Source organism: Engraulis encrasicolus, chromosome 16 (genome assembly GCF_034702125.1).
Source record: "Engraulis encrasicolus isolate BLACKSEA-1 chromosome 16, IST_EnEncr_1.0, whole genome shotgun sequence".
Taxonomy (NCBI): domain Eukaryota; kingdom Metazoa; phylum Chordata; class Actinopteri; order Clupeiformes; family Engraulidae; genus Engraulis; species Engraulis encrasicolus.
In genome coordinates this window covers 13864368-13889370 of record NC_085872.1, presented here as the reverse complement: position 1 = coordinate 13889370, position 25003 = coordinate 13864368, and the positions used below count along the sequence as shown (strand labels likewise).

Genomic DNA, 25003 nt, shown 5'->3' with positions numbered 1-25003 from the left:
CCGTTTTCAGTCGGATAAAGGACCGAATATGACACGCGTTGGATATCAGCGATGTTTAAAGCGAAAATGTGGGATCTGCGCTGGTGTACAACAAATGCTCGATGATGAATAGCTCAACCATGCCCTGGTCGATCGCAGAGGAGCAAGTGGAATAATATCCATTTAGCCTATGGCGAGAAAAGAAGACTTCACCGTGACACCGACAGAGTGAGTTGGGAGGTCGGGTCGTCACGCGCAACCAACGCATTGCTGGATTTGCCTTCTTCAATTGGTGTGTGATTTGTAGAGACAGTAGGCCTAGTGCTACATTCATGTTTTCTGTATTGCAGCATTGTTTGCATTGCCACGTGTGGCAAGGATAGTCCATTTCAGTAGTCCTCCTGTGAACTTGCAAAGAACAAAATATGTGCCATGGTTACGATTGCTCCTGTGTTCTCGCGCATTTCTTACTGTTTTTGTTTGTTTAGCCATCTCGAACTAAAATAGTTGGGTGTTTTAGCAAACTTATTCAACTTGCGCGCTGTTGTTGCTAAATCGTTTTAACAACAACACATCAATTAAAGCACACAACTACACTAGCAAGGAAACAGCCTCGACCGGTCGGACCTGTTTCCTAACGTCGTTGTGAAAGATTTGGAGTGACTCGCACGGACTGAAATAAGTGATTTTGCAGTGTAGGGTATCGCTCTGTACGCAACGCCCCGAACGACTGACGAATGCCCCCCTGATTCCTGCCCGGTTCAAGTGAAAGAAGACATTATCATCGCGGTTACTCCAAGATTCGAGGCACAGTGTGAAGCTAACCATGAATCATATTCTGTCCAAACAGCAGGAATACGCGTAGGACTAATCCGACCCTGTGGCTTGTAGTAGTTAAGTCCAACGTTTGATTTGTTTTTATTCTGGCTTCGGTGCTGAAGTAAGTAGTCTAACCCTACGTAGTGGACTACGATGGAAGTGGGACGGAGATTTAAACCGCTGCGTCTTTTTGGTTAGGCATTTCCAAGCTGGTCAAATGTGAGTAACCTACATTGTTAATATATGTTTTGGAATACCCAGGCCACTTGTTAGGCCAACTTGTGCCAGTTATGGCTACTTATCCAGCGGTTGTTAAAACGCCTATTGCGTGGTGTCTGGATTGAAAGGGTGGTGTGATAGGCTTAATTTGGGCTGCTGTGCGAATTTCCAGATAACTCCAGTCCTTTCCATGACCTGGCTCTGTTATAGGCTATATGTATAGGGCATAACATAACCAAACATTGTTAATGTTTTAGGGACACGATGTTGCTGGCTTCTGCCGTGGTCGTGTGGGAATGGCTCAACGAACACGGACGGTGGCGGCCCTACAGTCCAGCCGTGTCTCACCACATCGAGGCGGTGATAAGAAGCGATCCTCGGGGCGGCAGCGTTGTGTTAGGCCAGGTCGACAACCGCCTTTCGCCGTACATCATAGATCTACAATCTATGCATCAGTTCCGACAGGACACTGGTAAGTGACTGTGAATCGCTTAGTTTGTAATCTGTGTCTCTTTCTGAAACAGTATTCAACACGATTGCGCTCTGAAACCGCATAGAAAGAAACACTGTGCAGACTATAATGGAGTAGCCTAAATTTGGGAAATGAAAAGGGGGACATCGAATATTACATTTATGAAAGTTGTAACATTGTAAGCTAACATTGGATGGATAGAACAACCCCCTCTACCAAAAACATAGGCCTAATACAAAAATGTAGCTGATCCACATTTTTGGGGGATTTTTGTGACAGGAGTTGCCTTATAATTTTGAGTGTAGCATCTTTACTGACAGCACTCAACTTCTCTCCATCACCTCTGTCTGATTTGGCTTTGTGAACGCTAAGCGAGAATAATAACAGGTAGGCCTAGTTTAGAATGTGGACTGGTTGTTGTTGTTTGGATGTTAGGAGCTTTGTTGGGTGCGGTCACTAATTACCAGCAGCTAGCCTAGTTGTGTTGTCACCAGTAAATGTGTGTGGTTGTTTTTTTTTTTTTTGCCCTAGTCTTCAAATGAAATGTAAAGAATTGGTGGAAAGTTTTACGCAACATAGGCCTACAATCCTTGTTATAAGCTGTTAAGGACACAATTCATTTGCAAAAACTTGGTTAAATTGCCTGTGTAACTGTCATTAGTCCTACAGCAAATGTTCTCTTGGAGTTCTTTATCCGCTGGGTGTAGTCAGTATGAATGATCTAGTACTAACTCCTTTCATTTGTCTTCTTGGACATGCTCCTAAAACTTTTAAAAAAAAAAAACTTCTGTGTTCTCTCCCGTTTTGGAAAACTTGGAAAGTTTGTCATCAGGGAGTTATCCAGAGTTTATTTAATTTCGTCTTTGTTATTTAAATGATAGTTTATTATTACTCATGTCTTTCTCTTTTTTATCATGATAATATGTTAAAATGTCCTCAGCTTTGAAAAAGCTCTCATCAAGAAGAAGGTCTAGAGAGAGCAGCATGTTTATCTTTTGCTGAATGACATTATCTCTGGCCTTATTTGCATTAGGAAGTAACAGCGGACTCTGATCAGAGGCATTTCAGAATTCAGTAATAGATCAGTTGAATAAACAGTGAGTACTTCTGACCATAGTTTTAGGGGCCATATCAGTCCACAGTCAGGACACACATCCATGCCCTCGGACAGCTACTCCGCGCAAATAGCTGTGTACAGAATGGATTTGGCTTGGACACTTGAGACTTTTTACAGCTATGTCACAGTGCTAGTTAACATTCCCATGCACAGAGGAAGTTATGGTGATGATGTCCTTTCTCTGGGCAAATGCTGAATCAAGCATGCACACATGCGCAAGGCAAGCACACATGCGCACACACATCACACAGTGACACACACATCACACACTGACACACACACACACACACACACACACACACACACACACACACACACACACACACACACACACACACACACACACACACACACACACACACACACACTTCACACACACACAGCCTTTCTGATTGAATGCACAGGAGTGGGGGGAGACAGCTGCTGTCTGAGTCCCCGCAGTACCCCAGCTGGTCTGGGCCGGCTAAACAAGACACGTTCCCAAACACTTCCAGAGCTGCCTGGGGGTTGTGTAGGGCAGAGGTCATGAGGTCACCCCATGCTCGAGGAGAGGAGGGAACAGGGCAGCTCTGTCTCTCTCACACACTAACACACGTACGTGCAGACGTATGTGCGTACGCATGCAGAAAGAAACTCGTACAAGGAGATTCAGTTGAAGGAGAGGATTGTGCACATCCCAGGAAAAGGTGTAGGATGAAGGCCAACTGTAGTTTTCAAAATGAGAAGTCAGCACACTTAGAATTCTTTTTGTTGTCTTTTATTATTTCATGGCTGGATTGCTTTTCCAACGTAATGTAATCCAGCCATGAAATAATAAAAGACAACAGAAAGGATTGTAAGTGTGCAGACTTCTCACTTTGAAAACTTTTACAAGGAGAGCAATGCACATGTTACAGAGTGGACTACAGCCACTAAGCAGGTCAGAACATGAGTAGAAAGGGTGGGAGGGGTGGGGGTTGCAAAGTAAGACCGCATTCATGTTAAAATGTTTGTTTCAAATCCAAAACAGAACTAAAATGTAACCACACACAGCGAAGGAGTTGCTATAGTCTTGTCAAGAGTGTGTGAACGCTCAAGTGTAGTGTGGACCATTAGGGAAAGTGAATGGTGGGCCAGGAAAATAGCAGAAGGGGGAATAGTGGAGTAGTGGAGTGGACGAGCAGAGGGGAGGCAGAGAAAAGAAATTTTTTCTCCCTGCTGGTTGTGCAACAGGCAGGGTAGAGTTTCATCAGCCCCAGGCCCCCCCTGGGCTCCGTCATTCATGGTGTTTTTTTTCCAACGCGAGCCAAAGATTAGGAGCGCAGGCTTTTCTCTGGGGAGGCCAGCACACAGGGCTGGATTGTGTGGCCCTCGGCCCGATGACTCTCATGTGATCGGGTTAAGAGTGGACAGGGAGAAAAAGGGAGGAGGTAGAGGGGGAGCAGGAGGAGGTCTTTGTTTTTAAGAATTTTTGTCTGACCAGTTAGTGAACCTTGCAAATCTTTCCCGCTCCCACTCGTCTGTGTGTTTTCTTGTGCAATTTTTCTCTTGCTCTAGAGAAGCCGTAAAACTTGACTTCTGTCAAACTCAAGTCCAAGTTTTTGCATGTTTAGGTCGTGTGAAAGTGACTAGATATTCTTGGTCAGACGGTGGTCTTTGTTCAACCTTGCAAGCAGTTGTCCAGTAACATGCCCATACTGCTGGCTTAGGGATGAGCAACTTGTATGATGAGGATGGCCACATTTTTTCATCGCCACCATTGGAGGGCCACATGACCACGGATCTGTCTTCAATTCGTAGAGTTGAAAGTGCCGTTGGTTGCTCACTGACGGCCGATATTGTTTGGAAGAATAGAATACTCTATACTCAATACTCTAATGGCCAACAGTATAATTACGAGAGATTGATTCACTTGTCGTTTAACAAAAATGGTCATTATTTTTTTTTTAAATTAGGCCTACTGTTTTATCTACGGGCCGCAATGAGTGAGGAGGCGGGCCACATGTGGTACCTGGGCCTCCAGTTCCCCAGCCCTTGGATAGACTGTAATAATAATACTTTCGTTTTATATAGCGCCTTTCAAAACACCAAAGGACGCTTCACAGAGTGTTGTGTTGGAAAGTGTGAGTTTGTGTGCGCGTCAGTGTGTGAGCGTGTTTGTGAATGCATGTAAGTGAAAGTGCTTGTGGAACTAGCAGCCATAAGCCTCCAGGAAGAGATGTGTCTTAAGGTGTTGCTTAAACATGGCCAGTGAAGGACTGTAGTGGGGCGTACGTACGTATGTGTGAGGCTGGGGCATGAAGACGTGTCCAGACAAGTAAGAAGAACAAAGCTGTGAACCATCACAATGTGGAGCTGAGTGAAGCATCTTGAGGGGGGTTGTATTTGTGTTAGCACAACAGAACAACCCTCCTCCCACCACACACCAGGACGACATACCCACACAACCTTGCACCCAACCCCCATCAAGCTTTCCCCGCACCATCAGAAATCCATTGTCTGCCCTTCCCCTTTCCCACTCATAAAAAGGATCACAATGTTGAAGCAGACAAGTAGAAATGATGTATTAGAACATTAGATCTATTGTAATTTTTCTAGTAGAAGAAAGACATGCATGTAAGAAAGGGGTTTGAAACATCTTCCATGGTGCTGCAGTGTTCAACATAAGCAGAAAGGGCTTTCAGATTTCAGCACTTTCAGCTTTACATGGGTTCAAGATGGTCGTGGTAGTACAAAGCAGACCTTCAGCAAGCATACCGTCGTGCACATGGACAATGGGTGTTACAGGACAGTCACTGGTATTGTGTCTATATTGCTGCCATGGCAAAACAAATGAAAGTCTGACCAATACTTTATTTTCGCCTAGACATTTGAGCAGTGATGTCAGTGGATAGGTGTTTGACCCACAAACCACACAATTTCCCTCAAGGGAGCATGTGGGTTCAACCAGCCTGACTGTGTGAGTGTGTAGTGGTGGTGGTGATGGTGATAGGGTGGGTGGTGGGGGAGGTACTAGTGACTGAGAGAGGGAGGGAGGGAGTAGACTAGAGGAAAGGGAGTTCAGGACAGAGAAGTGTGTGGAAAGGAGTAGAGTGGAGGAGGAGGAGGAGGAGGAGGAGGAGGAGCTGGTCCGCAATGGAGAAGGAGGTCCACAGAGCCAAGTCAGATATAACAATGGACCAGATGGACATTCCCCTTCTCTGCTCATACACCTGCTAAAAGGCATTGTGCTCACTTGGAGGTCCTGGGATTCTGAACCTAACGCCACTGTGGGTCCCAAATGGAATTATAACTAACTAACTAACTAACTACTATATGCGTGTTTGTGTGTGTATATTGTTTATTATACATATATAATTGTCTTGTATTTAAATGTCTAAGTAAAATATGTAGAATTTGTGTATGTCCACATGAAGATCGCATCCATGATATGTATTGGGAGTAGGGCATTGACAATGGAATACAAAGTATATTCAATTAGCTGAACTTGAGCTATCTTGAAATGTTGTACGTCTGTATCTTCACATTTCAACCCAATGAAAACGTAAAGGAACTTGAAATGTTAGTGGCTCGTCCCATGTTAGTTTTATTGCTTAAAGTTTACCACCGGCACGTGAAAACGGACAAGCCCATCTGTTGAGCTTTTTCAGTGTGAAACTGATGACCGTGATGTTTGACCTGCCACACCCCCTGTGTCCAGTTGTCAGCATCAGCATTTCCAAAAGGCTTGCTCCATTCACATACGTCAACATATTCTGAAGTATTTAAAAAGCCATTTTCAACTGAATCAGCTTGAGTTGTAAACCTGGATGAGCTTTAAAGCAGATGTTGTCATAGATGAGTAGTCTGGGTTTTAGGATTGCAGCAGATTGCAGAGTGTAGAGTTAGTATCAAAGAGGTTGTTTCAGAATTTCCAACAAATTTATGTGCAATCTAATAGTGCAATATTTTAATTGTCTGTCCATAGCTTTGGAACACAAATGGGTCATTTGACGGGCTCATTGACTATTTTCGGAAATCACTCAACTACATCATATCATCATTACTGAAGGTATTAAAGCTATTTTAGTGCCAATAAGGTTATACTAGATAGAGGCATTGCGCAAAAGGATGAAGTCTGTGGGAATATCAGCCACATGTAAATTTCTACACTTATTTTAGAGAACTGAAATCTTATGATTCAGAATTGCCGTAAGGGATGTTAGGTGTGAGCTACAACCCATGAGTGACTACTCTAGTGTTTCCATTTGGGCAGTGGTTATGTAGTTTTGGTGCAGATTCAAGTTTCTGTGAGAGGTGTGTTTGAAATGTGAATCAATGTTTTGACAGACTGTTTTATATCAATACAATGGAAAATAACGTGCTTAAATCATCCCCACATCTTACCACCAACATCCAATATTATGTGGCCAAGAGGGCTGGAAGAGTGGTTCTAGTTCAAGCTTTAAAGGCTCTATGTGGGATTAAAAGTTTAATTAATCACTGTCCCAAGTCAGCTGATGCTTATTTGAGTCATTAGTAAGTGAACAATGATTCTCGTTACCACTTTGACGGTCTGTCCACTGAGAACCCCACATGTAACTTACTTTGGACAGAGCGGTCCGCTATGAGTGTCATGGGAAACACTTTTCATACGAAAAATCGCTTTACATACCATATTCAGATTTGTATCAACTGCTGGCATTCTGTGATGAAAAACATTCTCACAGCGAGCTTATTTAAACAGCATTTTTTCATGACGGTGTAGATCTTGAGACAGGCATGCCACGGGCACCACGCAAACTACGTAATCCTACCTTGTGCCACTTTAAGTGAGTAGGAATACATTACAATACAATACAATACAATACATTTCAGGGTATTTTCAAGAGTATGAGGTATTCAAATGGATTTCTGCTGGGAGTTCTATTGTTGTGTCTCAGATGGTGTACTTGTGCACTTCGGGCACTACATTTCAGTGCGTATACACACTGAAACATGAGCACTGAAATGCACAAGTGCTCCATTTGAGATCCAGCACATGTAGTGTAGTTTTAAAGTACCTGCCGTTCTTCACAGCAAGTCAGACCTCATCCCCTCCCACCTCATCAATCTGTGGCTACACCTTCTCCCTAGTAGGAAGGTTGATTTGTGGGTTGACAATTGCCTTTGTGTCACTAATGAAAGGCATTCAAGGATTACTGAGACACACAAAAGACCAGGGCAGTTCCAGGTAAAGCCAAGCCCCAGCAGGAAGTGAGTGTCGTCAATGGTAGTACTTGCTACGCTGAACACCAATACAATGCCAGGCAATCAGACAACGACAACAGACAGACAGCAGTCTTTTCAGATGGGATACTATAGGAACAGAACAATTAGAGTCACTGTCTGTTTACAGATGACTAAGATATTTATTTATTGATTTGGTGGCTACACACATTTTATGGCTAGCTACTAGCATTTTACAGTTTGAAGAAAACCATGCCAAGAAACCTGGTTATTGTGTGTCCATACATCTCCTTGCGAGACTTCGGCAGTATAGGGCGGTAGTACCATGCACAGAGGAACTTTAAAAGCACAGCATTTCTTTGCTAGAGAAATGCTTTGGCTGAATCCGCAATACACATAGCAACTTAAAGAAACACCATCTAAGTGCTGCATATGGGATGTACTTGTCAGCAAAAATACTGGGATATGAACAATTGTATATAGCTCCCTAGTCTAGTAGTTTATGTAAATAAAGTGCACAATGCCTCCCAATTGTGAATGGAGTCTCAAAGAGAGGCATGTGAAAGGGATCTGATTAGTTTTCCTGCCCTAAGACGGCAGTACACTCCTGTTGAGCCCATAGAGAGACCCAGGCTAGCTCTCGGAGCTTAGCCCTTTGAGGAATTCCCCCTCGGTGCCAGTGTCTCACTGCCAGCCAAGCTAGCATTGGCACAGATTGAATAAACAAGAAGCAGCCTTACTGATGGACCAGGGTGTGATTGGAGCATTAGACAGACAGTCCCTTGGCGCTCATCCGCGAAGAAACAACATGCTGCCAGCTAGGCAACCCCACACTCCCAGGAGAAGATATGCACTTAAATTTACTATATCAGTCATATCATTGGATTAATAGCACATTTGTTGTTACTGTACAAACAGTGATGGCCGTGTGTCATGTCGTTGCTAAAGAATGTTGGGTTTGGAGAAGCTGCCTGCTGTCTGAAGTGTGTTGTAATGCTGTTATAGAGCGGTTATATGTACTTTTCTAATAATTATTTCTATATCTAATTATTGCTATGCTACATTCAAAGGAATAAAGTATCCATAGTCTATCATAACTTCCATAACTTCCCAGGCGCACCAACTACAGTAGTCCTCTACCATAACACCTCACTCCTTTGCATATTGTGGTATACTTATTCAAGCATGGATGTTCAGACAGTCTGTTCTTGAGAGGTCCTTGCCAGATAAGCTTGTGTTTTATTTTCATGTATCTAAGAAGTCTCTATCTTTTCTTACTTCTCTGTGCAGGTACGTTGAGACCGGTACGACGCAGTTTCTACGACCCCACATCTGCCCCTGGTCAGGGTTGGTTGTGGGAGTGGGAAAACGACACGGGGTCCTGGACAACATACGACATGGAAGTCGGCATCGCCATCCAGGCGTCTCGAGATCGCAACCAGCCCTGGCTGGACCTAGCGCCGCTCGGGTTTTGCTACCTCATCGATTTCCAGAGCATGACGCAGATAAACCGGCAAACGCAACGATGCAGACGGATCCAGCGGCGCTCAGACATGGCCTACCCGCTCGTGTCTGGCCCGCTCCCCAAGTCGACACAGGGAGGCTGGGCAACGTCTGGTACGGGGGGAGGCAGCAGCGGAGGAGGAGGAGGAGGTGAAAACACAACAGCAGGTGGTGGTGGGACTGGGGGTCCAGCAGCAGGGGGGCTAGGTGGTGGGGGCTCCACCGGGATGCTGTTAGGTGTTGGGGTGTCAGGTCTAACGTCATCATCCGGCGGAGGAGGAAACAGCGGTGATAGCAGCAGTAATGGAAGTATTGTTTACCCCAGCAGCACGGTCTCCATGTCCTCCCTAGCATCAATAGGACAGCCGTGTGCCTGTCAGCAATGCATGCTGGTCATGAGCGTCAAAGCCAACGCTGTGGCCGCGTCGCACACGTTAGGCCGCAAGCCATCGCAGTCTAAGCCGTCCTTAAGCCCCAAAGGTGCCGTTACAGGTACTTCTGGTTCCACTGGTACGAACTATAACTCGTACTCACACACCTTACCACACGGACTCTCCTATGCTTCCTCGGCAAGGACTCTTTCCCCGCGCAGAAGTGCCGCCGCCTTTGCCCACTCGCTCACCTTGCTTACATCTGGCACTGCCACACTATCTGTCGCCAACCGCCCGCCTCCGCCACCTCTCCCACCACCGCAACCGCCACCGCTAGCCAATCAGCAGCAAGACCAATCACCAGACACGCCCACCAACACACCTGCCGGCCCACCCTCTACCTCTCCGTCCACCTCCTCATTGCCATCGGTGCCCACTGCCACTCTCATCACCACGGCCACCACTACCACCTCTTCCTCCTCCACCCTGCCTTCTGCTGCGCCGCCCGCTGTGCCCGCTCAGCGCTCCGCTGCCTGCGCTGCTCCACTGCCAGCCCGTGCCAGCCTGGTGGGCCTCAGCCGCCCGGCCCTGCAGCGCATCGCCATGGCCCAGTCGCGGGCTCTCATCGCCTCAGGGTGAGTTACCGTACCGACCCACCACAGCATTGCACGACCGTCTTTTGGTCTGTTGTGTTTTTCAGTAATATGCATTGTGCAGCTCATGTATTGTGTGTGTATGCAGTTATCGCCAACTGGTGGATAGACCTTGGCGGTTGGCCTTCATGAGGGTAATTGTGCATCACCTCTATTGAATGTTGTTGGACTGAAGGCTCCTTTCAACATTTCTTTGTGTTATTACACTTCTCTGCACATCTTCTGTAATTTGCACACAAAAGCAAAATGTGTGTTTTGAAGAGGTGATGTTGATCACTTTGATGGTATTAGTGCCAAGTTATCTTCCACACACTCACTCTTCACACTTCCACTCTTCCGTCTTGTTGGTGCATCTCTGAAGTAATCAAGTAGTTAAGGAATGGATCTCACTCAGGGACAGACCATGCAATGTTTGAATAAAAAGAAAAGAAAAAGAACGAAAAAAACCAGAGTGGTGTCAGAGCAGCCTTTACCCAGAAACACTCCCCTGTGATGATGGAACATGACCACATCTGAAAACAAAATTCTGAAGGTCACGTTGTCGTCAAACATGCAATATTTATTATTTATTATTATTATCAGTGGTGGTGGCTGAATAGCCATGAGTAATGTGAAAAAGCAAATCAGTTACTTTTCCCCTCCCTTGACTTGACAATTAGTCATTGTCGGCGAGGTACTGTGAAACAATGCCAGTATATCAATGAAAATACATTTTATTTCTGATTTAAAACAATACCATATGCATACTGTGGAGTGGTGAAATTACATTTTAAAAGTTAAAAAGAAAATTGTTGTAGGTTGAAGGATTTAATTTTATGGTTGAAATCCCAGCTGCACCACTAGAGAGGACATTCCTGTTGAAGTCGCTTATTTGATTCAGATTGGAAGGTTCAGCGCAGCATTTATCAGTGGGAGGGTAATATCATTCACAGCTGTGCTTGGCTCCAGTGCTGGCTGTCTTCATGTGCTGTGCTCTGAGCAAGTGCAAGTTTCTGGTGTCTGGTGGCGTGTAAGACTTTGTCTCCATTTCCTGTCATGTGTTTTGCATTAGACAGTTAAGTTTGGGGGATCCCATTGGTTCACTTTGTCATCCAGATGACAATGTCAGGGACTGTAAAAGAACAGATAAGGTGGTCTTGCACGTACAAAAAAAATGACAGAGGGGCTTTTGTGTGTGATTTGTGAGGCTTGTGTTTGTGCCTGTGTTCAAGTGTGGGGACTACATGCCTGTTTGTACGTATGTTATTATTTAAGGACTGGTGGTGGTGTGTGTGTGTGTGTGTGTGTGTGTGTGTGTGTGTGTGTGTGTGTGTGTGTGTGTGTGTGTGTGTGTGTGTGTGTGTGTGTGTGCACGTGTGTATGCGCATGTGTGTTAGTGTGTGTGTGCATGTGCCTTTACAAGTGTAAGTTTGGCTACGCATGGACCAGTGTGTGGGACTGTGTTTCTCACACTGCTAAATCATTCAGTGTGTATCAGGCCCACGGCCATCTGGGAGCAGAGAGAGACACACGTTTGCTGACTGCTGGAATGAGAGCACAGGGTGTGTGAGGGAATTCGGGGAGACGAGAGAGAAGAGAGAGGAGAGGGTTTGTGTGTGTGTGTGTGTGTGTGTGTGTGTGTGTGTGTGTGTGTGTGTGTGTGTGTGTGTGTGTGTGTGTGTGATCAGGGTCAGCACCTCCCTCCGTCTCCAGGAACACCCCCGCCGCCATGCACCCTATCCTCCCGTCTCTACTCTTGATTCCCAGGCTCTGCTGGGTTTGGATAAGGGGGTGACTTGGGGAGGGGGGGGCTACTCCACAGCTCATTGTGTGTTTGTCATATGTTTCCATGGCAACTTTTGTTGGCACGCCGCCAAGCCTTAGTTGGCATTAGCAACACAATGCTGCCTTGCTGGCAGACTGTGTCTGTGTGTATGTCTGCGTGTGTGTGTGTGTGTGTGTGTGTGTGTGTGTGTGTGTGTGTGTGTGTGTGTGTGTGTGTGTGTGTGTGTGTGTGTGCGCGCGCGTGCGTGCGTGTGTGAGAGAGCTGGATTGGATCAGGGGGTTTTAGTGGTGGTGGGGAGTAACTGGAAATTGGGTAGACATAAGAGGGCACAGTCATTATTGTCAGGATCGGTCTCAGTCTGTCTTGTGGCATTTGTCAGGGAGTTTTGTGAAGAGGGTTTGGAAGAAGTTGTGGTTGAGCTGGATTGTGCGTGCATGGGTGCATGGGTGCGTGCGTGCGTACGTGTGTGCGTTCATGTCTGGGAGGGGTGCATGCATGACTGAGAGAAGATTGTGTGAAGCCTTCCAGCCAGACACAAGACACTGTCACATGTCCCAGGAGATAGAGACTTGGAGGAGGTACAGACAAAAGAGTAATCTTGAGAACTTTGTGAGATCATATTAGTCCTGAACCCTCACTCAACGCAGTACATACTGTATGTAGGGAGGGGGGAACTGGAGCACAGGTGAGGGAGGAAAAAAAGGCTGTAAGAAAATAGGACTTCATGAGTGGCAGACAGTCTGCAAAAGGAAAACAATATGATACAGCTCGAATTTGGCCCTACTGTGACGCTAACGGGAGGGCACTCGTCTGCTACGTGAGATGGCTGACCCGGGTTTGATTCCGGCCCGGGTCCTTTGCAGGCCCTTTCCCGTCTCCCAACTCGCTTCCTGTTTCTCCTCCGCTATCCTGTCAAGTAAAAACTAATAAAGGCTTGAAAAGCCCCCCCCCCCCCCAAATATTTAAAAATAAGAAACAGCTTGAACGCTAATAATGGTTTGTTAGGAGGTGTCACCTAGTGGCATGCATCATGTGCGCACTAGAGAGGAGGACGCGGACTTGACTTGACTTGAGGGGCTCGGAGATTCACACCGAACGACCTTGTGAACAGAAAGGCTCCCATGCTGAGCAAGTAAATATTGACCTTGCAGTGTGGCTGGGCGATGGAATGTGCTCTCTCGCTCTCTCTCCCTAGTGTGAAAAGTGATCAAAAGAAAAGCAAAGTGGCGGTAGCTGTAAAAAAAAGAATAAAATGAAGGGAAATGAGTGATTTATGGTGTACATGCGTGCAGAAAAACATGTGCACACTGTGCGCGCGCGCACACACACACACACACACACACACACACACACACACACACACACACACACACACGCACACACACACAAACAAGAAGGTGAATCATGACTATCCTTGACCATTTTTTTTCCTCTGGAGTTAGACCATGTGAGAGAAGTGCAGTGTGAGAAATGCAGTGAGGAGTTAACTAAGTGGCCTAGAGGAGCTGTACTAAGATTTTCTTGGATTTGTGTACATGTGAAAATCTGATAAGAGACACGCACGAAAAAAAAACAAAACAGATGTATCAATCCATGCATGTGAATAGGTTTTCACACACATTCTACTGGTACTTCTGATTTTTCATGGAATTCAGTGTATGCACTTTTTTCAGGTTTTCACACACATTCTAGTGGTACTTTGGATTTTTCATGAAATTCAGTGCACATGCACTTTTTTCATGTTAAGTCAGTCTTACTACATCCAAACAATTGCATGAAAAGTTACCTACATAGCTTTTTTGTGCATAAGCAAGCTTTGTTCATGAGGCCCCGGGTCCCCAGGATGGGTGGGACAGGATCTCTGGAGTCTGTTGAGAGTCTCCCATACAGACCGTTCTACTCCACCCTGTCCCCATCCTCACCACTGTCATTCCATATCACATTCCCAGTTAAAAACATCCAACAACGCCAGTTATACTGAAAGTGTTTTCTCTAGCACAGGAGTGGGGAAGCTGTGTCTCAAGGGCCATTTTCAACCCTTGAGACCGTGTTATCCGGCCTCCCGATACATTTTTTTTCATGTTATGCAGTTTCACATAAAATATGAAATGTTTTGTAAAGAAATCCTAGAAATTAAATTTGCAATACAATAAGTTGTATTTTCAGGGGACCTTACAACAGGTCGGGTCTGTTGTAAAGGTGGCCACATCCAATATAAGTATAAAGTGGCTTGTGTTTATAGTACGGCCCTTGGAGGTCTTTATCAAATTTGAAGTGGCCCCTCGAATAAAAAAGGTTTCCCACCCATGAAATGTGAAATTGGCAGAACGTGAAATTGGCAGAAACCTTTTTGGAATATTATAATACATATCTGAAATTGTGCTATAAGACCGTGCCTTGACAATCCTTTGAGTGTGTGTGTGTGTCAGTGCGTGTGCGTGTGCGTGTGCGTGTGCGTGTGTCTGTGTGTGGGCGTGCGTGTGTGTGTGTGTGTGTGTGTATGTGCGTACGTGTTTGTGTGCAGGTACAGATGCAGGCTTCGGCATTCCATGACCACACTGTTCACCCATATGGTTTAGCTGGGACTAGTCAATTATCACATAGCCGGGGGGTTATATGACTTTAGATACGTGTGAGCTTCCCAACTGCTGGCCACCTCTCATTTAGGAGGACACCAGCATGTGTCTCATTATCACCTCAGCCAGGTATTACACTGGTCACTCGCCAAACTCATCCTGTCCTGTTCCTCGCCTTAGTGTTATTTGAATAATATGTTACGCGGATGTGTGTTACATTTGCGCCCCCAGCGATCCCACTCAATCTTTCTTTGCTGAAAAAAAAGAGCACATTATAATATTCCACTGACATTGCAGAGAGTCGTTACTGATTTGGTAAGGTTGTAAAGGAGGCACTGCATGAAAGGGTTTAACTGTTATAGTTTTTTTTAACATATAGTACTGAGCAGGGCTCTAAATTAACACCAGCTAAATGCTGGTGAAATTTCAGTTTGGCTGGTAGAAAATATCACCTTACAATCCACTTTGACCCATTAGTGACTGTGTGTTTGGCTGGTAAGATTAACATCTCCTGGCTGGTGATGAAAAAAAGTTAATTTAGAGCCCTGGTACTGAACAATAGTACCTACATGTAAATGTACAAGAAAGTGTGTGCACGTCGTGTGTGTGTGCGTGACAGTGTGCATGAGTGCCTGCGTGTGTGTGCTTCCAAGCACGAGACCATACGTGCATGTGTGGAGGCAGCATTTGAGAAGTTTGTCAATGCGGCCTGCAGTGGTCTCATATGACTAATATGACTAAACGTTCTCCACTGCACCACTACCAGCTGGCCATTGACACGCTGCAGGCCGGCAGGCAGGCAGGCAGGCAGGCAGGCACATCAGCGGCCGCCTTAGCTGGGCATTAACAACAGGTGATTAGGCTCGTACTCAGTCATGCCTCCTCGCAGCAGCTGTCCTATCACCACCTCAAGCAGCAGATGGCTGCTGTGGCCTTGGTCGGTCTTCCTTGCTAATGTTGTGTAACAGTAAGTCGATGTTGTACTGATTCATGCAAGCTGACCTATTCACATTTCTGTCGTTTTTGTTTCCCCTATGAAACAAGATAGAGGTAGTGCTTTAAGTAAGTAAGTTTCTGTGGTTAGATCTCGCCGTTGTGTAGAACTGAGATTCTGAACAAATGAGTTCACACGCTGTCGTACTGTTCTCTCACCCCACTTTTTGTCACACACAGGTTATCCTAGGCTATGTAGATCACAAGGCCATTCTAGTGCCAAATATCAACTATATTTTACACTACATTGTACACTACATTGTATACTCTCACCATTTGGTGTTAATTACATTGTTGATGTGGCATCAGAGTATTAATCAGAGTTTTGGATTACATGCAGTAACTCTAACAATAGACAGAACCCTACGTTGTGGGATTGTGCTCAGTACTCAAGTGTAATAGTCATTAATAAAGTAGTGCTGAATTTGAAAACACTGAATGAGTTTAGCTTTGGTTTGAATGAGCTGACCAGAGCATCACAAAACCCTATAGTGATGTGAATTTTCCTGTGTTTGTAGATGAAAATGTAACTCACAAATTTGTCAAACATTATCTCAAGGCACTTTCTGACTACTTTGTTGGACTGCTTTGTCAGTCTTTTGTTTTAAGAAACCCATTCATGTCTCATTGTTGAGACTTTTTTACTGCATTGTTTTTTTCTAGGCAGGACAGTGGTTTGCATTTTAAACGTAAATTCACTTTTATTGAATTCATGTATTGTTCATTACTAATCATTTGAGAATGCAAATACATTTTTTGAATGGTGATTATGATCCCCCCATAACCATATGAGCATGTGAATGAGTGCGCTAATCTTTTTTTTAAGGTTTTTTTTGGGACTTATCGCCTTTATTCTTAACAGGACAGTGAACGACAGACAGGAAATGAGTGGTGGGAGAGAGACGGGGAGGGATCGTCAAATGAGCCAGGCCTGAATCAAACCCAGGTCGCGGCCGTAGTAACCCAGTGCCCTAACGTTAGGCCATGGCAGGACCCTGAGTGTGCTAAATTTAAGTGTGTTTAGCTGTTGGCCTCGTTCATCACATGAACCTATGATGTGCAGGTAATCTCTAGCAGACAGGTGTTACACGCCTCTCCTCTGATTCAGATCAACAGGAGGATTAGTGCTATAAGGGACTGGACCGAGGCTGTGGTGTACACACTTCAGCAAGGATCACTTGGCACAACATTTTGCATTATTGGAACTGAATGGCATGGTGTTAGGGGGAGACACTACAGTGTTGAGACCGTTTTATTTTACTGTGTTTGGTGGAAATTAGGAACCGCTAATTTCTGAGACACAACAAGAGTGACCTTTGATCCATTATTGGACTGTGCTTTTCTCAGGGGCTAGTTTTTTTTGGCGGTGTGCTTTTTGAGCTCCTTGGTTGATTTTCTTACCCTGAGGAAGATGACTGTCATCAAGCCTTTTCAGTGAGTATTGACCCATTGCCTATAGGGACGAGTCACATCACTCTTGGTGCAGCTTCAGCAGAACTCATTACAGAACACAAACATTAGCAGCATCATGATGTTGACGTGTGTTGTCTAGAAGGTGTTGACAAAAGACTAAGATGATAGGCTTGTGCATTGGGACAAGCTGTTTGAAATTGACCAACACTATTGTGGGACCACTTTGAAATGCTGATTTGTGTTGTTTGTGTGTACCTTTTTCCTTAGAAGACTGACAGTTTGTTGTCAAATGCAGAAGTAGTGGTGAGAATGGCAAGGCACTAGAAACGCAGGAATCGACCACATGTGTTTAGGACTGCATTTCAAATGGGAACTGGAAATGCAAAGGGACTAGCCATTGGATACAATTGCTGCAACTATTTATCGTCTGGTTTCAGAATTTGTACCATAATATGGGAACTGTAACTTTTGAGCGCACGTTTTGCATCGTTTTGAAGTGGAAAACTACATTTGGTCACCAGAGTACTGTTGGTTTGAGTACTGTTTATTGATCTTCAATAATGTAAATATTCCACCTTTGTGCAATGGCCCTCCTTCCTGTCCAGGGCATCTGTTAGACAAAGCATCTGCAGGTAACCGTGCCACGCTCCTGGTTTAGTATGTCAGGGGGAAAGCAGGGTCATAATCCTCGTCTGCCTGTCTGTGCATGCGGTGGGAATGGGGTTAGCAGATCATGACCCCCTGCACTCATTATCAGGATGTCGGTTCTGTATGTTCAAAGTAAAGTTAATTCAACACTTAGAGGTACCATAGTCTCTCCTCTTTTGTGACTATCTACTAGACTAATGTTTGAGCTGCCCTAGCCCCAGGCCAGACTCTTGACATGTGTGTGTGTATTCTACTTAATAAAACAAAGAAAGAAACAAAAAACCCTCACCTCACTTCAGTACTGTCACTTCAGTACCTTGGAAGCAGATACTTGTGCATTTGTGTCAAACAGATCCTGTTTTTGACACGGTTGCTCTGGTTGTTGACCAAAGTTGGTCTTATTAGTTGTGCAATGACTCCCTGGTACTGTTTTCTTGTAGTTTATGATTGAGCCTCCACCTTTGACAGCATAACCTTTTAACTGTTATCAGTGCCATTGGTAAAACATATGCAGTGGCTCTGTGTCTTCTGCAAGAATCACAGTGTCTATCGTGACATACCAGTTGCCATTCTATTCAGATGATGGGCTGTCCAAAATTATGTCATGTTTTTGAGTTAGCATGCCAGCGTATGAATAACGTCTGTGTGTGTGTGTGTGTGTGTGTGTGTGTGTGTGTGTGTGTGTGTGTGTGTGTGTGTGTGTGTGTGTGTGTGTGTGTGTGTGTGTGTGTGTGTGTGTGTGTGTGCGCGCGTGTGTATGTACTGCAGGGTGCCCACTGTGCCAGTGAAGAACCTGAACTGCTCCAGCCCAGTGCACCCAGCGCTGGCGGGCATCACAGGTATCCTGATGAGCGCTGCTGCTCTGCCCGTCTGCCTTACACGCCCGCCCAAGCTGGTGCTGCACCCGCCGCCCGTCAGCAAGAGCGACATCAAGCCCATCCCTGGCCTCGGACACTGCTGCCGCAAGACCACCAAGAAGCAAGCTCGCAAGGGTGAGCGTGCAGCACACATGAATACTGATTTATATGCATGTAAAGGCATCACACATGAATACGGATTTATATGCATGTAAAGGCATCACACATGTATACTGATAGAGCCTGTCGACCCTTTCACTAGACGTCTATGAGGTAGTTTTAGCAGGAAAAGAAACGTAAAAACCCTCTAGTTGCTGGGGAATAACTGGCTTAACAGCTATGTAATATCGTGTACTGGTGTTGCACCTACATTCGGCCTTAGAGTTTATTTGCAAAATGGTGTATCCACTATTTTTGACTTTTGCTTGTTGAAAATGACTGTTGAGACGTCCTATCACCTATGTGTGAATTCTTGCCATTCAAATATTTTGAGAACATTCTTTTTCAACCTATATAAAATGCATTTTGCAATGCAATGCAATGGAATGCACAATACAAAAATGTCAATTTACCAACATTCTACAAAATGGAGATAAGCTGTTTTGCAAATAAACTCTTCATTCTACTTTGTACCTCTGTCATCAATATCCATCGAACAAACACCAACATGTATTTCACTCCCTGCAATTGCCCAGCGATGTATCAGGTTACCTACAGTGTAGTAGTTAACTTTGGATTAAGGTGTCTTAAACCCATACTCTGTCATTGTGCTTATCAGTCGGCATAACTAACTGTCATTGTCTGTCTGTCTCTGTCCCACAGGCAAGACTCCAGAAGAGGTTGTGAAGCGATACCTCCAGAAGGTTCGAAACCCCCCTGAGGAGGTGAGAAGCCTGCTCCGCCAATTTCTGTTCTCAGTACTTTCTTTTTTTTATTATGTTTTGGGGGATTTTTAGGCCTTTATTATGACAGGACAGTGTGAGAGGAGACATGAAATGAGCTGGAGAGAGATTTTTGGGGTAGGACTGGGAAATGACCCCGGCCAGACTCGAACCGGGGTCCCCGTGGGTGGGCATGCAAGCCCACCCATTAGCGCGCTGCTCCACCAGTTTCTGTTCTGTTCTAGTACTTTCAATTGAAAACCAGTGCAGTCAGATTTAAGGATGATCAACATCCAATATGACAAAGAAATACTGTACATGAATGGCAATGTACATCTTCTGGAGTATAATATTAAAGTGTCCCCTATCTTACTTGTATTTTCCATATTTCCTAATTCCTTCAAACCAGTATAGCAGAAACCAATATGAACATAGATAGGGTTGGTACTTAGACTCCAAGAAATGACACTATTTCCTTGTCTTCTCCACCAGGACTGCACGATCTGCATGGAGGCTCTCGTGGGGCCCTCGGGCTACAAAGGCCCAGGGGTGGGTGGCAGCTCGCGGGGGGAGTCTGTGGGCCGGCTCGCCCAGTGTGGGCACCAGTACCACGTCCAGTGCCTGGTGGCCATGTACAACAATGGCAATAAGGACGGCAGCTTGCAGTGCCCCACGTGCAAAACCATTTACGGGGTGAAGACGGGAAACCAGCCGCCCGGGAAGATGGAGTACCACGTCATTCCCCACTCCCTTCCCGGACACCCTGACTGCAAGACCATACGCATCATTTACAACATCCCACCAGGCATCCAGGTGAGGACCACAAGAAAATACTGCATTGCCACTCTGTAGAAATAGTGTGGAATTTGTAAATGAAAATTCAAACACATAGTGGTGTTGTGTAAAGAAGTACAGATAGAGTGTTTGCTGTTGGAGTAAATGTAACTTATTTTAGTGTTGTGTGTCTGTCCTTAGATTAGCAGGGAACTTGAGCTATAAATACAGCCTTACAAATCCTCTCCTTTTTGGATACTCTCGGAAGTTGAAATGCCTGTCCTTTGTTGTTTTTCAGGGCCCTGAGCACCCAAATCCAGGCAAAGCTTTCACCGCAAGAGGCTTCCCTCGTCATTGCTATCTTCCTGACAGTGAGAAGGGCCGCAAGGTACTGTAGGCTTCTGTCTGGATTTCAATGCATTGCCCTTTGGTTTCTGCTGTTTGTCACTCACAACCCTCGTAGCCTCTTACTGCAGATGGGGTCACCAGCGGGCCTATTAACTATTTGCTGAAAATACTCAACTACATCATAACAACATTGCTATGACAGTACAGAGAGCCTTAAGTAACAGATTAAGACATAGCCATTACAATTTCGGTAACAGTAGGGTTATAACATAGGCTCTGCACTATGGGGTTAAGGCACATAGTAATCAAATCATATCTGTTGGCAGTTGTCTCAAGCTTGACCTATCAGCCCAAATACAGGTTGTATGAGGCATCCTGGTTAGTTTGTGTGGTATTACATCACTGTTTCACCAAGAACTAAAACAGTGACTATAACTTCTTTGAGTGAATGATTGTTGTATATATACACTGTACATATATGAAAAATTGTGTCAATATTCTGTATCAGGTCATTGCAATTATTTTCTAAGACACTGCATGAATTATTAAAGAATCATCAGCCTATCACACTATTCTCTTTATTAAAAATGTTTTTTATTTGTGGGATTAAATTCAAATGTGTTTTGTTTATCAAAATGTGGTTATCATACCCTGCTACACATAGCTTCTGTGTTGTCTGACTAACGTGCTTACATGAATGTGTGTGTGTGTGTTTGTGTGCTTGCGTGTGTGTGTGCCTGCGTGTGTGCCTACGTGTGCTCCTCCAGGTGCTGAGACAGCTGCTGGTGGCGTGGGACCGGCGCCTCATCTTCTCGGTCGGCACGTCCACCACCACGGGAGAGGCGGACACCGTCATCTGGAACGAGGTGCACCACAAGACCGAGTTCGGCTCCAACCTCACCGGCCACGGCTACCCCGACCCTGGCTACCTGGACAATGTTCTGGAGGAGCTGAAGGCTCAAGGCATCACAGAAGAAGAGATCTAACACTGACGAGAGGACTGGAAAAGAAAAGAGAGGACCAGAGGAGACGGCAGAACAGACGGCAGCAGAAATGAAGAGAGAAGGATCAGCGCGCCGCATACCTGATCGATGCTTCACATACTGGATTAGAGAAGATATTAGTGTTTTGCTGGGAAAACTGTGAGGGCTGCATGTGAATGCTGAGGTATTCCGAGGCAAGACATCCCTTGCTGTAGTGAAATGCAGAATTTGACTTATGGCTTAATCTGGCAGTGAGGAGTTTATCAACAGTACTCAATGTGGTGCTCTCAAGTGCAGGTAGCATTAACTAAATCGTAGGCACATACGGTACGTAAAGCAGTTGCATAAAGGAGGTACTAATTCTTTTATTTACATATTTTAATTACGTCAATTAACATACTGATGCTAACCCAGAGATGGCAGTAGAGAGTATTTGGATTGAGAGGGAAAGAAAAGATGGTAAAAAGATGAGAGGGACAGAGGAACGGACAAGGAAGGGAGGAGAGAGAGAGGGAGGAGAGGAGTGGAGTGGGACCGGATGAGAAGGCAATGGTAAGAGGAAGGAAAGAGAGAAGGTCATAATGAATGTAGTTTCTAACCAAGGGGTAGATTTTTTTTTTACTCTGCAAAACCCAAAACATTGGGGTTTTTAGGTTAAATGATTGAATGTGGGGCTTGCACTTGAGTATGTATGTACAACATACAATTGATGGAAAAGCTGGTATTCAGTACTTGCGTGTTGACTCTTTGGCACCCTCATGTGCCCAAAGCACATTCCATGGTTATTTGTCCATGTAGAGAGGTACATTTTATTACAAAAACATTGGTTCACTGTTGTTTATGATCAGGAACTGCTATAGATGTATCATGTACTGACTGAACTTACATGTATTACCTTTGTACAGGTTATGTATTATTTTTTGTATTTCTGAATTTGTACTTACATTCACATCTCATTGTGGCAGCACCCAGATATTGTGCCATGATAGAAACTCTTTTTTTCGTCAGTGTCACTTAATAGGGGTGAATAGTATGATGTGAAAATAGCCAGGCTCTTCTTGAAGAGCTTTTGAGACTTAGGTACTGCTGCCCCTTAGGGGAACACAACACAGATGCCAAGGACTAAAGATTGAACAAGTTATGGTGGCTGGTGTGGAGCAAACAGTGCAACAGGTTGGAAGGATCATTCAGGTCCAGAGATCAAGGGGGTAGAGTTGGACCAAAATATATTTCCCTAAATTATTTGGGGAAATAAAACAAAAAATGTGAATGACACCGGTTTCCTTGTGGTCTATATCAAGGTCACAATCAGTGTTTTCATGTGAGTAAAGAAGCGGGCATTATAGTTATTATATCACCCATTAGGGTGATTATTCTGGTGCCATTCTGTGCCATTTTGCAAGGATGCATAACACATATCTCTGATGTGAAGGCTGTGGGCCCCGTCCCTCCCTGTTTTGTGTTGCTCCCATCACCCTGTTCCCTGTCCGGTCTCCTGAGTTGGGTCTATGACCATGCTCTTATATACAGTGACCTGATGTACGGGCAAGATTGAATGTGAAGTGTGTGTGTGTGTGTGTGTGTGTGTGTGCGTGCGTGTGCGTGTGTTTGCATATTTCAGTATGTGACCATGCCTGAGTAAGCCCATGCATCGGCAGTATGCATGCATTTATACTTGATAATATGTATGAATGTGTCTGTACACAGACTTTGTTATATGAGGTACAAATATGTGAAAGAGCTGTATAATGGTTTTCATTGTAAGCTGTTTTGATGAATAAATTGTAATTTCTTTCACAATGCTCTGTAGAACGCAAGTTTTGCAGTCACAAATTTTTCATGTCTTTTCTTTTCTTTACTTTTTTTTGTCCCTGTGTACATGCATTTGTGCCGACATGGCACTAAGTGTTTGGGTTTCTTCATTTTCTTTATTATTCATTGATGTGTACAGAATTTCTGTATGTATGCAAGTGTCTTTTCTTTGTGAAAAGGAATATACTAAGGTAGACTTTTCTAAGTGTTATGTAAAGTGCTGTTCTCCCCGGGGGACAACTGTGTCATTGGACACCCCTGCAGAGACGCTTAAGAGCTCAAATCTACAGAAGCCCAAATCTGTTTTCCCCATTATTTTGAATCACATTCTTCCCACAGCAGTTCAGACCGTTGGACTCTTTCATAGAGGAGTGGTTTGTTCAACAACAGAACATTAAATTGTTCATTGTTCATGTTCATTATGTGCTGGATGAGAGGGGTTTGTAAACTCCAGATGTTACTGAAATGTGTAAGCGAAGCAAAAAATAAACAAATTGATCATTATGAAAAGTATTTGTTTGCCTAAGTAATTTCAGAGAAGAGAAATAGCACTGGTGGGGTGGCTGAGAAGAGCATGCACATTCATTGACTTTAAGCATGCATATCCAACTATTTTTTCCCTACAATGGCACCCCTGATTTGCTTTATTTGACATGGTTGACTTCAGTAATGGTCTGGGCCCGGTGAGATATCATCCGGAGAGATATTGTGTAGTATGTATCAGTTTTGTGTTAGACGTTTACCAGAGTTTATGATGGGGAAGGTTAGGAGGACTATTGTTTTTCTGTTCAAGCACTAGCATACACCTCCAGGCAGCATGCATTTCAGTACACTGTGCCTTTCTTGGGCCACATCTGGGAGATGAAGGGTTAACACATATCAGGCAGCAATTTCATTTCCAGTCATTTTGTCATCGGCCAAATCATGTTGGCCAGAGCCGTACTCTGATGTGGGCCTGATGGGAGATGAAAATGTAACTCTCCTTCGAGCCGGATTTGAACCAGCGACCTAAGGATGTCGGTGTATTGTCTCTACAGTCCTCCGCTCTACCAACTGAGCTATCGAAGGGAGATTCCACTGTCATACAATGTTTACGTAAAAATCCATACTGTATATTATGTTCAATTTTTTTCTAACATTATTTTTCTAACATTATTTCAGATTCATCTCTTACCATACCTTTACAGGCCTATACTACACTCCTTACAAGTGATGGGTGCCGACGACGCGCTGCTGCACAATATTGTCTGATAGGGTTGTGACTAGAAAATTAGTTGTAACTGGAAAATGCTTTCTTATAAAACAAAACTGTATTTCTTATCAAAAGGCTACAAAAATACTACACAATGTATGAATGGTTGCACTGGGAAAGGACGCTCAACGGCAACGCTAGGTGAAATAATGTGCATTATTTGACGTTCAAAACACACTAACAAACAATACACAAATATCATAACCTGTGTTCAGTAGCTACCTGGGTTCAGATGTTTTTTTTTTTTACCAAAGATTGAAAGATTCAGGCTTTGCAAAGATTAAAGAGCAGAGAGTATAATCAGTTCGTCAGATCATGAGCAGCCTGCTCTTTTGTGGGAAGAAACTTTGAAGCAACTGAAACACGGGACTGGACAAAGGT

At 44.5% G+C, this 25003-nt stretch overlaps 1 protein-coding gene and 1 non-coding gene across 4 annotated transcripts; one reads left to right on the top strand and one right to left on the bottom strand.

Moving 5' to 3' along the window:
- Positions 1 to 23880, top strand: LOC134465196 (E3 ubiquitin-protein ligase DTX4-like). Of its 3 annotated transcripts, none has more exons than XM_063218731.1 (8): positions 1 to 207; positions 1275 to 1489; positions 9084 to 10302; positions 18484 to 18707; positions 19395 to 19456; positions 19946 to 20266; positions 20526 to 20615; positions 21343 to 23880. In XM_063218731.1, exons 1-8 carry the CDS (start codon positions 170 to 172, stop codon positions 21559 to 21561), a joined length of 2388 nt encoding a protein of 795 aa, XP_063074801.1. In that variant the 5' UTR covers positions 1 to 169; the 3' UTR covers positions 21562 to 23880. The 3 variants fall into 3 exon arrangements, with proteins under 3 accessions (XP_063074801.1, XP_063074804.1, XP_063074802.1); XM_063218734.1 differs by having other exon boundaries at positions 182 to 271; XM_063218732.1 differs by lacking the exon at positions 1 to 207 and adding an exon at positions 308 to 1017.
- A 470-nt stretch (positions 23881 to 24350) lies between these two features.
- On the bottom strand, positions 24351 to 24438 carry trnay-gua (transfer RNA tyrosine (anticodon GUA)). The gene is given in 2 exon segments: positions 24351 to 24386; positions 24402 to 24438. It is a non-coding gene; the product is annotated as a tRNA-Tyr (tRNA).
- Between the last annotated feature and the right edge of the window lie 565 nt (positions 24439 to 25003).